The 13,978-nt window shown below is 36.5% G+C and overlaps 1 protein-coding gene across 1 annotated transcript in view; it reads left to right on the forward strand.

Moving 5' to 3' along the window:
• Positions 1-10,671, forward strand: part of LOC142356873 (uncharacterized) — a gene marked incomplete at its 5' end in the record, with an annotated part of 16,327 nt that extends 5,656 nt beyond the window's left edge. The window contains 3 exons of the mRNA XM_075408642.1: positions 2,660-2,677; positions 3,590-3,714; positions 9,765-10,671. Coding sequence (XP_075264757.1) covers positions 2,660-2,677; positions 3,590-3,714; positions 9,765-9,796 — 175 coding nt within the window. The remainder of the gene's footprint in view (positions 1-2,659; positions 2,678-3,589; positions 3,715-9,764) is intronic.
• Between the last annotated feature and the right edge of the window lie 3,307 nt (positions 10,672-13,978).

A 13,978-nucleotide genomic window follows, 5' to 3' on the forward strand; every position in this document is an offset into this window, starting at 1 on the left:
TACTGTTTTGCTTAAGCGAAGTAGGTAGCAATTATATTAGTCCTGTCGGTCTTTTGTAATGCGATTTTTCGCTTCACCGTTTTTTCGTCTGACCCATTTGACATTTGGTCCTCAAAAACGGGATAAACAGGTAGCGCCCAGCGGGCATTAAGGTCTCTTAGAGCCTTTAAGCTCATTAGTAGGCAAGTATTCGATTCACAAACTATTTTGGAGACATATACTTATGGTGTGAAGGGCGGTTCTTAGAAGTTGACCCTCCCCCCACCCCATATGAGCCCCCCCCCCCCCCCCAATCCGTACCCATCCACATTGTTCAGGCCGGAAGGGCCCCATGCAGCCAAAGACCCCTCCCACGGTTGCCCCCACCCCATGCACCCCCCCCCCCACCACCCACCTCCAATTAAACAAAAGCTAGCCTCACTAAAACGTGGCTAGCTACTGTCGAAGCCAACCGGTCGTTTGAGAGCTATTCACCCAACTTTAGTCGGTTATGTTTCATTTCTTTCCACATTAGAGACGCCTGGGTACAGTTTCATCGGTCACTAAACTTCGAGGCAGATAGCTAAGTTGGAATGATTGAGCTTGGATTCACAGAAACTGTTTTGGAGACTTATACTTATGGTGTGAAGGCTGGTCCTTAGAGGTTGGCAAACCACCCCCTCCACCACAACCCCCCTCACCGCATCTGCCAACCCCCCAATCCCCACCCCTGCACATCGTTCAGGCCGTAAGGTCCCCGTGCAACCAAAAATCGCTGCGCTCACCTCAGGCCCCTTGAATTAAGCTAAAGCTAGCCTCACTATATCGTGGCTAGCTACTGACAAAGTTTGAGAGCAAATCACCCGACCAAAAAACGGAATAAAAAATAAACGGGATAATCCCATAAAGCCCAATTTTAGATACCTACTACTTGAACGTTGTTTTTAGAAGTCTTAAATAAGATAATGCTTTGATAGTAGCCTCTATCCTCTCATTATGAAGCGGCAGCATTTGTAACAACGAAATGAAATAAAAAAGTGAGCACTTAAAATTTTCTGTTGGTACAAGAATAACTTTTTTTCGGTTTTTTCAGTACCAATCGGGGTCATGGTAATCATTAACGGCTTTTTTCCGGCAATCTGCTTGTTGCCTTTGTTTTTATAAGAGTTGTCATCTATTACTTAAGAGTTATTTGAATTGTATTGTCTTGTGCTTTTTTGTTTATGTTGACACTTCTTGATATTTTTTCTGAAGACAATTGTTTTCAGTAACACTCAGAAACAGCAAATGGAGAGAAAATCAAGTGGGATCGCTGTGTGAGTTTTTAATTGCTCTTAAATGAAGTTTATGGAAGTAGTTAGTCCTGGGGTCTTTTTTAATGCGATGTTTGCGCCTAACCGATTCTTCGTCTCGCACTTTTAACTTTCGCCCTAAAAACGGCATAAAGTGTGAAGGGCAGTTTTTGGAGTTTGACCGTCCGTGCCCCCAGCCGTGCTCACTGCACTCCCCAATTAATCAAGAGCTAGCCTCCCTCAAAAGTAGCAAGTTACCGATGGAGCTAGCCACTCACCAGCCGTTTGAGAGCAATTCGCCCGACTTTAGTCAGTTATGTTTTTACTCTTATTTGTAAGTAGAATGAGAGTACTGTGTTTGAACAAAATTGCTTTCTTAATCGTGGTTTTTTTAATCACGCGGGCAACTTATAATTTAACTGTGTTTTGTGTTGTTTTAATCACGCGGGCAACTTATAATTTAACTGTGTTTTGTGTTGTTTATTCGGGAGTTTTTTCAATTTTTTCAAATCCGTTGCTTGTCCTTGCTAGGTCTCTGAAAATTACCTGTTTTGCTAGGTTTTGTTGATTCACCTGATGCTTTGCTTACGTTTTTGGTTTACATAAGCTAAGCTTTTCGCATATGGCTTCTGACTTGTCTTGCTTAGCTCCCCTTTTGAGTGCAATTTTTTCATCTTTTTATTGCGATTTTTGGCCTTGCCTGTCTTTGTGCGCTTTTCTGCTTGAGCAATTTTTTGTTTAAATTTTTGACATTTGTCTTCAGAAAGGTGATAAACAGGTAAATCCCACAGTTTTGGGTTGCTGAGCAACTCTTTTAGAGTTTTATAAGTCTATAAATGTACAATTCAGCGTCCACTTACCGCTTATAACTAGCTTACCGCTTACTACTAATTCAAGAAGCCAACTGCTCCCCAGTCGTTTGGGAGCAATTTGCGCCACGGTGTTCTCCGAAAAAAATTCACAGGCTTGAACCTGCTGTTTTCAGGCATCAATTTTTCGTAGTTTTGAACATAAATTTTGCGCGTAACATAAATGTTTTTTGCAATTAATACTCCCCGGTCTACCCTCCTCCACCTGTCGATTTGAACCCCCTTCTCGTCCAAACCTTCCAACCCTACCCCCCCCCCCCCCCCCCACTCCGCTCACCCCGCCCTAATGCTAGCATCCCTAGCCCCAGCTAACTACTACCAAAGCCAACCGTTCAAGTCGCCCAACGTTATTCGGTTATGTTTTTTGGTACTAGACCGCAATCTTTTGGCGATACGCCACATTTTTTTCGTATAATAGAATTATGCAAACTTTTTGGTATGGAACCTTCACACGCTGACGCGATTACTGCTTTCACAATAGTTTATCATAATTCTTCATCATATGATTTTTTGTCACAGATCGAGCAAGAACAAAAGGTGAAGTAGCACATCTTAGAGAACCCCTCCCTCCCTCCTCTACTTAACTTTATTTTATGCTTAATTTAGAAAGCCCTCCCCGTACCTAGAACTCGACACTTCATTGACACAGACACTTTCGAACATTATCAATTATTCTATCTATAGTGTTGCTAATGAAATTGCTGAAATTACTATTAGTAGAAAGAGCTTAGATTGAGTAGAATATGCTACTTAGAGTCCTACATACTACTCCATTTACTACCAGTAGTATTACTACCCGTACTATTTAGATTATTAATCGCAATGAGATGTTAACTAATGTGATTTTGACACACAAACAGTCACTCTACAGTTCAAAACTTTTCTTTCTTTTCTGTCTTCTTCAATTTGTTACTCTCTCACTTTTTGTTAGTCACACATAGACATAGTTGATTCAATTCGCTAAAATTGTGAAGTATTTCACGGCTTAGAAATTCAACTTCTACGAATAATTTTGTGAAATTCACTTATTCTGTGAAATTAAAATTTGAAAGAAACAAATAGAAATGATAATTACTTTCGAAAAATAGGATGGGAGAGCATTAAAAATGAAACAAATGATATGTATTTATAGAAGTGCCGCCATTTTGGATGAGTTTATTGGCTGAAATATCTCAAAAAATTTTTTGAATTAGAACTTTCAGCTGAATAATGAAATATTTAGAAGTCACTAGTGCAATTTTCAGTAATGTTAACTGTGTGTCGTGAATTTCTAGTTGTGCGTCTGGCGTGCGTGCGTGAATTCCATTGCTGTGGGCTGTCGCATAAACTGAAAACGATAATTAAAAAATGAGAAATTTCAACTACAAGGACCATTTACCGCTGAGAAAAGTTTTGTGTCCTCATTACTGTCTTTTCATTATTAATTATTTTTCCATCTTGTTTTCGCAGTGGTGCATCGGGTGGTGGTTCGAAACTGAGTGGGGCCCAATTGAGTCAAATGAAAGGAGTGTTGGACAAACTGGCCGAAGATGCAGATGTGGACGTTAGATTCTTCGCTGCCGAGGCACTGCAAGGTATGATTCGAAAAGATGGGCATTCATTCAATCAGAATAAACGTTGTTTAAAATTGACAAATTCAGGCCATCGTGCGAAAAAATAAATTACGCAGTTAAGAGAGCTTTTGCTGTTTTCGTCTATTTGTTTTGTAAAGCAGCTTTTGGTCCTGTTTGTTCGGCTCTGGTATTGTCCGAGGTTTGCCGATTCTTGATATTTTTGATGGGCATGCAATATTTTTCTCAAGTTTTTCAATTCACTATATTCAGTTCATTATAAATCTTGTGGGAAATCGTATTCACCGAGATCAGAGAATTTATTCACCGAGATTTTGAAGCAATGCTTTCAAGTTTTTCTGTTCTTTATATAAAGCAAATCTTTTCCTCGATCTTGATAAAAATTGTTTCTTGATCAGAATTGGTAATTTCTGTTGGAGAAAATTTTGTTTGAAGAATTTGTTTCGATAAAGCATTTTTTGGCGTTTTGAGCTCGTCTTCGTCCTTCCCTTGCAGAAAGCGTTGATGTTGTTCAAATTAAGACACTGTGTTTTGGATATCAGTCCAAGGCATGTCTTTATATTAAGTCATGAGTTTCGATTCGCAGAATAGTTTTCGATTAGGAACGTCTAGTGAAACCAAATCAAACACATGGCTAATTTAGAAACAGTGGTGCAAAATAAAATCAGAACAGAGGGAAGATGTAAGATGCTTTTTTATTTGAAGGGTCAGATAAATGGCCTAGTTGCATTTTGCTAAAGGTTCAAGTTTTTAAAAAGAGCTCTCCAGCGTACCTGTTACATAAAATGTTGCTGTTGAAGTTTATTTATTTTATCGTCACATTGCTTTGGAAATGGACTTTTATAGCTTCGAAGCTGTCAGCTAAGCATTGCTATTTTGCGGTGTTCGTGTTTTTTTGTTTCGTCGTCTGACGCTTTTTCGTTTTACATTTGCTCACACAGCATAGAAAAAGTCAAAGAAAAAGTCAAAAGAAACTCTCTGTGCTAAGTGTTTTTAGCTCTTTTACTTGATTAGATTTTGATCATACATGACTTGTCACACACAATAAAAATGAGTTTTGCACTTTTAAAATGAAATTTAATTTGAATTAGTTTTTGGTTATGTTTTAGTTTATTGCTGAATGTTTATTACATAGCTTTTCAAGCGGCAGATAACGTTTTAAACTTATATCTGTATCTTTCTATCTTTTTTTACACGGCACGCAAATTATTTTGCAGTTATTCCGGCAATATGCGAGTCATATGTCAACCATTGAAGCTAACATTGAACCAGGAGGTTTAATAAGTGAAAATCAAATGCTTTAATCAACAAAGTCGAGAAATGAGGAGGCATAAGTTCCTTTTGTTCATACTGGTTCTTGCTATTTAGGTTAAAATGGGGTAAAAAATAGTGCTAGGAGACCAAAATTTTTGGTTCACATCCGGCGTTTTCAAGGCGGCTATTAGCTTCAAGGCGTGTTTTTTTCACCTATGCAGCTTTTGACAATAAATTTGACTTGAATCAAAATCGAATTTGTTCCCGTTTTGTATTAAGAGTATTTGTGGTTTTTGATTGTCAACGAGGTTTTATTCCTATTTTAATCGATTCACAAGAGTTAGGCTGAGTTGGTTTGATAAGCAAATTGTGATAGAATTCTATCCAGTTTTGGCATATTTTCGGCGACTTTATGCTGTGAAATTATCAAGGATATTCCAGACTATTGCGGTTTTTATTGTCAAATGTTTTTGCTTTTCAACCAGGTTTGCTTATTGATTCATATTCTGGTAATTTGTCTCTGATGAATGAGTTTTTTGCTTAAACGTCATCTTTTTTAGTCAAATCCTTTTTGTGGAATGCAGTGTTGATGTTTGTTGTTCCATAATCGTTTTGACGGAAGCATTCGGTTTTTAAGCATTCAGTTTCATCGTTTCGATTGATTTTACCTTTTTAAAACATCTTCGGCCAGAGCTGACAATATTTGTAGCAACTAGTTGAGTCCTGCGATTTTTCGCATAACAGATTTTCGGTCAGATCTTTTTGAGTTTTCCTACTTCAAAACGGGATAGACAGGAAACGGCTGGAAGGCGTTGAGTTCCCTTAGGGCCTTTTGCCTTACTTGACTCTAAGCATGCGATTAACCGAAACAGTTTTTGAGACATAATTTGAAGAGCGTTTCTTAGAGTTACCCCTCCCCCCTCACCAAACACACACACACACACACACACATACACGCTTGTTCCACGCACATCAGCCCCAGCCCCAACTTCACCCCCTATTCCCACCCCTGCACATCGTTCCGACCTTTATCCTCATTCGCTACTCTCGTGCGCGCGCTCACCCCTTTAAACTAAAGCTAGCCTCCGTAAACGGTAGCTAGCTGCTGACGAAGCCAAACGCTCGCCAGTGGTCTGAGAGTAATACGCCCCAATTAGTAGGTTATGTTTAATAGCCGCCTTCATCTTCTCTGCTGGCTATTATTGCGCTCCTAATTTTCACTTCGAATAAAAATATACCTCCTGATTTTTACCTGATTTTTCGACAGTTAGCGTGAAATATTTTTTTTACTTCTCTAGGCTAGGTTCATCCTTCTCATGTTTTGTTGATAGTGTTCTTAAGCAGCAGTTGCTCAGCGAAGCAATCTAAAATGAAAGATTCATAAAAATGAAAGCAAAAATAGAAACGGGATTGACATCAAAGTCGTTTGCATTTTTCATTCCCAATGGTGTTTTTAGGAATCAACGGCGGATATTTTTTGGCAATCTGGCGGGTATGTTTTTTTCCTCACAAAGAACAGCCGAAAAGGTCACATTTGTTGAATAACTTTGGCAGTTTTTGGGTCCATGACGTCGTTTCTCACCCTCTCGCAAGATTATTGTGATTATTTTGACTTGCCTCAGACTTCAATGTAACTTCTGTTTTTGAAACTTAAATATCATTAATTTAATCTGATGTAAAATAATGTTGGTGTCAAAATGCAAGTCTCTAATAAACAAGTAGTCTGGGTTATGTGCGTTTACACATAATGTTTTCGCCCCGACCAACCGCATTTTTGAATTAATTGTCTGCTTAATGAGGAAGAGATAGAAAACTTTCAAAATTCATATTTCAAAAATAGCTTTAAAATCATGCCATTTAACAAATAAAATAATGCCGCTTTAGAGGTTAGATGATATGTTTAATTAACGAGATCAAAAGAGAAGACGAAAGACAAAATCAAATAAAGCTTTAATTACTACCAAAACTCACCGTCTATCTATTTCTATTTTTAAAGATATAATGTCAAAATAGCATCAGATAAAACCTAAACTAAAAATTTCAACAGAAAATATAGCACCTCTCATTGTTAGAATAATCAATAATTAGAAAAAGCAAAAAGGGTAATGTTCAAAAATTAGTTTATATTCTATTTTCATTACTGTTTTCATTTGTCTGCACCTAAATGTATTATATTTGCACGTAAATTTGATCTGTTCTTAGTTGAGTTTTAATTTGAAAGCTCTGTGGTCTGTATTTGACAAAAAACAAAAAGGCAAAATAATTCTTAAAAAACGATCCGTCCGCGATATGCCCATCACTACTCTCGCTATTGCTGAACGCCCATTTTAAGGAAAATCGTTTTTCCTAATTTTAGCGAATTGGACCATTTGACAGAATGTCAATATATTAAAAAAATGATGAATTTTGTATAAATTGTACGTTATATTAGCGAAGAGTGAATTTCACTATTTTTTATAGTTTATATATATTATATAGTTTCACGAATAGCTTCTTAGATAGATAGCGAATCAAACCTTTGATTACTTAGACTCAGTAAGAAGACTAGACATTTTTAGTTGAAACAGCAGCTAATGTCAGCAAATGTGGAGAATTAGTAAAAAAAAAATTTTACGAAAATTTTGTCGAGCAATAAAAAACATGAGCCCTACTCAGAATCCTTATTTTTTCATTGGGCTCATTTGAACATAAATGGGGTCTCTCTGCTTTTAGGTCAATTGCGTGATTTATTTCACTCAAAAAGTGACTTCTGAACTCACTTAACGAACTTTAAATTTTATGACATTTATTTGTAATAAAGATCAATAGCGTGCCTCTAAGTATTGCCAAACGTATGTGCCCTAATTCTTCAGTATTCGAGTCATGACTTTTTGATTTTTAATATAAATTTTGAAAAAGCTCTATTAAAGCTTTTTCCTTATAGAGCGTTTTTATCATGAAAATGACCGTCCGAATCTAACCTAAAAAGTCTAGTGGTCTATTAAAGGACTGGTGGTCAATCTATCTATCTTATTTCTTTAGTTGTTTCAATTCCATGGAAGGCGACAAGCGTATGTCGCGGCTATTTTCCGGCTATTTGTCGGCTATGTTTTGATATTGTACTCTTCACAGGCTTTCTAATGATACCACTCACAACTCTTCATTTTTTAATAGCCGCCCTCATCTCAGCCGGCTATTATAGCGCTCGTAATTTTTTTTTTACTTCGTCGAACTTTTTTCGCTTTAACATTTTGCCGCTTTTTCAGCATTTTGCGTGAAATCTTTTTGACTTCTCTAGGCTAGTTTCTCTCTTCTCTCATTCTGCTAAAAGTGAATTTGAACATCAGTTGCTCAGCAAAGCAATGCAAAATGAACAGAGTCAGTATAAAAATGGAAGTCAGAAATAGAAACGGGATAAACCCATAAAGCCCAATTTTAGATACCCGCTATTTGAACGTCGTTTCTATAAGTCTTAGTTACCATCTGTTATGCTTATTGGTATTGATAGTAGCCCCTGTAGCCTCTCTCTAAGAAACATAAGTATGTTTAACTACAAAATGCCATCAAAATAAATCGGACTTAAAAATGTTTTTGTACAAAAATCCTTTTTTCGATATCTTCTATTCTTTCAATCCCAATCATGCTTATTGGAATAAACGGCGGCTATTTTCCGGCAATTTGCCGAGTATGTTTTAAAGTGGGTCGGAACAAAAATGCTTCTGTGAAACGAAATTCAACAAGCAATCATGGTTTTTTTGCAAGCGTAGACGTCTGTATCTGTATGTTTCTATTTGTTTTAAAGTGCACACAAATCTATTTCGCAGCGATATGCGACAATCTACCGGCAGCTGTGTTGCACAGATTTTTTTTAAAAATAAATCTAATGATTAAATAGCTGTCGGTGGACATTTCAAAATAGTCTTGCGCAGACTCACTAGCCTGCTTGTGAGGCTAGCTTGACGAGGATTTATGAAAGTTCGCGTTAGTTATGTCACATTTATGAAATAATTTATCACAATTGCATCTTTCACAGTTTTGTGTTAATTCAGCTACTCGAAAAAGTAAGCAAATCTGCAAATTGTCGTTTCCTTTCTATCTTTGTTGCTGACAGCGGCTATTGATAAATTATAGCCGAATTAATTTTGAAAAGTGTTAATGTTGACAGGGTATTTATTGGCGACCGCTCGAATGTTGTAAAGATGACTGCTTTCGGTGGTTAGGGATGCAATGATATTGATGTAAATTGATGCTGTCTGGCCATTGATGTAAAATTGAAGTGGTGGCGGAAAAAAAACTCTGATTGGCTTTATTATAAACTTTTTGTGTTTGTAGGATGAAAGAAGAAACAAAAGATTTGTAACCTGAAAACTGAAAAAGAACGGGTAATTCGTGTTTCAAACTCTTCTCTATCTTTGACAACTGTTTCTGATCTCAACTTGGGAACCAACGATGCGGCTAAAAAAACTGACTAAAGTCAACTCGTATTCAACTAAGTGATGATTGCATTACAGACCTTTGCATAATAAAGTTTGCATTAAAAGCTTATAGGAGCTATAACCATTATTTATTACGTTCCGGTCAAGCCCCCCCCCCCCGCCTCCCCGGAGCTCAATACAGCTTTTTACTGCTGCATTTAGTATCGCTCAAGGATCGGACACATATTTCTGGAGTTCTGGGCAGCCTGATTGTCTGTATTTGTAAACACGCGAGTTGTAATTTTTAAAAACATACTATTTGATTGAGCATATAAACTTTATTGCTGTATCAAAAACGAATAGAAACAGCAGTTGTCTGTGAATGATAAGCAGATTGTGTTTCAGCACCTGGAGTATCAGAGGCCACCCGTGCATAATCTTTTTAAATACCACAACAAAAACAGCAGCAGTGACAACAAAAATAAACATAAACAGCCAGAAGAGAATGATGAAAGGAACAAAAAAATCATTTTTTAACCAACTTTTTGATCCGGATCGAAAGATGACAAAGGCTTTCAATGAACAGCAGCGTGACCAACTCAATAAGAGTCAGAATTTGACTACTGAAATTGACCACCAAACAGTCGTGTCTTGAACCCCTCGTCAGATCTGTTTTGGTCGCTACTGTATTTGTATGGGGCCATTATATGGTTGTCATGGATGCGACAATATAGCAGCATTAACTATCGCAACACTTAAATACCGCCATCATTATCATCATCGAAGACATAGAGAATGACAGGAGATCACATGTGTAACAAATAGTTGAATTGTTATATTTGTCTTTTTCTAGTTGTATTGGCTAAATTAAATATCTCACAAATTTAGCTGAGAAAGCGATCATAAAACGACTATATTCTTGTCGTTATTTTCATTTTAAACAATTTTTATTATAACCATCAAAAGTTGCTGCTAAAAGAAACACCAATTTGCCATGATAAACGTTTATATTTAGTGTTTTATTGTAGAAAAAGGTAACTAATAACAGCTGTCTATTGTTTGAGAAATATACAAATGGCACAAACTCACATATTCGCGATTGTTGAAACTTAGACTGATCATGACTTATTTGTGTCCAGTTTAGTTTTACAAATTGTATGTTCTAATTTGCAATTTGTTTTCTTTTTCTACTCAAAGGTGAATTTGCTCATTTTAATCGAGGAATCAGTTTCTGAACAAGTTTTATGCAGAATGAGCAAATTCATATTTATCGATGTCATTTGATAAGTTTTGTCTGATTTCAACTCAACTTTGCTGTGCTTAAAAGTGAGAAAAATTTTTTTCAACATCTTTTCAAATTCATTATTTCATAAATTTGATGACATTAATTAACTTTGTAATATTTGTTTTGGTCTAAATTTATTACAATTCGCTTTTACAAGTTTTTTGTTGAAAAGATGTTGAGGGGATGATCATTTATCGAATTTTAGTAACGTGTGTTTTCGAGAGAACTTGATGATGATATGACGAGTACCTGAATTTGAATGAATCATAAATTTATAGTTTCTTGTCTTTACAGAAGTTTTAAAATAGGTATTAAGTTGGAGAGCAATGGTCAAGATTCTGAAAAAATCAGAAAATTTATATTGTGCGGTTGCAGCCAATCGATTTAAAATCCTGCGTCAAATTGTCGAATTGCGCACTCGTGTCTGCTCAAAGTCGTTCTCATCGTCAGAAACAAGGACCAAAAAATATGGCAACATTTTATTTCCGAAAATCTATTCAAATTAACAGAATTCAATGGACGGATTATAGTTTTTATGACTTCGGAGTTTTTCGTTGAAAATAACGATACTGTGTTTCGCCCATATTTGTTATGTTTGTTGTCATTTCACTGAGTCGCTTTAATCAGAGGTCCAATCTCAGTTATTTTAGTGTTGGTCTATAAATTGCTGTCGAACGAAGTTCGTAGCAATTATTGTAAACGTGTTGTTATTGTTGTTAAACGTCTTTTTTAATGAAATTTTTTGCTTGACCGTTTTTGTGCTTTTCTTCTTGAACATCCTTTGACTTCTCAAGTGACTTTTTCACGCTTTCCTTCTTTATTTTTGAGTGATGTCTATTGCTCTCATTCCTAAGTTTTGCAACAAGCTAAAATAAAAGTGATTGCAGCATGGCAACATGAAGGTCCAGATAGCCGAGTGGGCAGTGCTTCTGGTGACGGATCGGGAGGTCCATGGTTGGAATCCCGGCGTGGTAAAAAAAGTTTTGCAGCCGTAAAGAACAATTTTTTCTATGCTACAGCCCTTGCAATAAATTGAGACTTGTTTAATAGCCGCACAGCGATAGCTGGGGTTATTATTGGCCTTCTCTTGGTTTTTTTATATCGTCGTCACGATTTTTGTTACGACCATATGACGTCACAACCACTTCAAATCTGCTTTTTGTTCATTCGTTCATGCAATTTGAACTGAAGTGCGTGTGTGACGTCATTTTTCGATCTTAGTGGAGCGAGTTTTTTGTTCATTCGCGTGATTAATTTTTTGGTCACACTTGACTTACCTCACTCTCAAAAATGACTTCCTCACTTTGAATTTGACTTTTATTTACTTCAATTCAGAGATAAGGTCAAATGGGTGTGTGTTACTCTAAATGAAGGTTATTTGAGAGCAGCCAATAGAGGGAGCAAAAACTTATACAGATTTTTGATCAAAATGTTACATTTCAGCCTTCAATGAATGGAGGAATTTTTTTGGTCTGTCTTTTTTTACTGTTATTTTGAGACGGCAGATTTACGAAGCTATTGCGGCTATTTTCTGGCAATCTGCCAGCTATGTTTGATGTTTTTCGCAGCTAATGGTTTTCATGCCTTATTCGTCATTTTTTGCAAAGTTGCGGAGAATTTTTTAGTGTATGATTAATAAAGGATTTTGTGCTTGTTGATAGGTTTGTCTTTGAAATTTCAAGTTGCTGAGAAGCCCTATTTTTAAAGTGAGGTCTTTTTTGAGTATTTCTATCCCACAATTGGGTAGTTCTTCACGTTTGTTTGTTGTTTGAGTTTTTAAATATTTTTTGTTAGAACCATTTAACAAAAAGCTCAATAAATGCCTCAAAATTGAATTGCCAAATCTTCAAAAAGGACAGCATGTTGAATTTAGGCCTTCCCAGCAACTTCGGCAAAGGTCATAAAGGTCTGATTTTGGTCACAGATCTTAAAGGTCCTGTGCAGGATTGAATTTTTTAAAATTTTCTCGAAGTATGTGTATTGATCGTGCGGAAAAACTTGAAATCTCCGATTCCTTAGTTTTTTAGAATAAATTTTCAGTTAAGTCTCAAATCTGGGCCTTAACTGAAAATTTTTGTCTTGACCATTTGGCGCTTTTCTTCTGGAACATTGTTTGACTTCTCAAGTGACTTTCTCACGCTTTCATGCTTCGTTTTTGAGTGATCTCTATTGCTCTCACTCTGAAGTAAAGCTTGTTGCTAATAATAAGTCGGTTGCAGCATACCAAAAATAAGGGACAAATAGCACAGTCGGCAGTGAATTTGCATATGGTTATGAAGCTGGAGGTCAATGGATCGATCGAATGCCGGTGGGGTCAATTGTTTTTCCACCCGCCTGGCGTTCGAGAGCAATTCTTCCGACATAAGTCGGTTTATGTTTTTTGGCATTTTATTTTTTGAGCTTTAGCCATCAATAAAACTTATTTGGGTTCTGCCTTTGCACTCAAATTTTTGCGTTAGATTTTTGTTTTGAAGACAGTGACTCAGAAGTTTCTAGCGAATCTTCATAATTTTTCAGATAATTTCTGGTTTTTCAATACTGTGTTATGCCTACATCTGCTTGCCTTTTATATATCAAACAAGTAAGTACTTGCATGTTAAGATTTCTGTTTGATTTCGGAAATTTTCCATCACTGGTTGCTCAATGCGCTGATCAAAAAAATGATTTAAATTTTGAGTGGTTTGAATTTTTTAATTTTGTTTTCATTTGTTGGGCTCCTAGAGATCAGTTTGTCTGCTGCTCAGGTCGCGAAGTTTGCTTTGCATTCAATAATTTGGTTTGTGTTTCAGGAATTGTACTACTATGTAATTGCTCACTTTTTAATGGCAGCAAAGCGATAGCAAAGCTATTGTTGCTTTCATTGTAATTGTTTTAAATTCAAAGACCTTAAATTGTACTGGTGACTGGCCCTTTTTATTTCGCTTGTCAATGAGAAGTTCAATTGGAGGAGTGATTTAAGTCAAGCGTTGTGAACTGAGCAAAAACGAGTAGTTTTAATTACTGTTTTTCAAACTGCTTTTAAATTCGAGTGAGAAAGTGATGTTTCAACAAGCTTCCTGTTTGTTCTGATTGTGGAACCATTTAATAGGCAGCTTTGACACCTTGATTTCATAATGTGCGACCAAATTCTTGTTTTTTTTTCAAATAATTTTGTTCAATTGGCTAGGCTCATTGATTGCAGGGCTTATCGGGCCTCTGATGAGGCGTTGGGGAATCTATTTAGGTGTTTAGTTGATTGCTATTAATTTAAAGACTTTGATTCTATTTCTTTTCATGGAATAGTTACGAAGTTTTGAGCTTTGCCCGCAATTTTTGTAATTTTGATGTCTTGATG

Source organism: Convolutriloba macropyga, unplaced genomic scaffold (assembly GCF_964194025.1).
Source record: "Convolutriloba macropyga unplaced genomic scaffold, txConMacr16.3 SCAFFOLD_587, whole genome shotgun sequence".
Taxonomy (NCBI): domain Eukaryota; kingdom Metazoa; phylum Xenacoelomorpha; order Acoela; family Convolutidae; genus Convolutriloba; species Convolutriloba macropyga.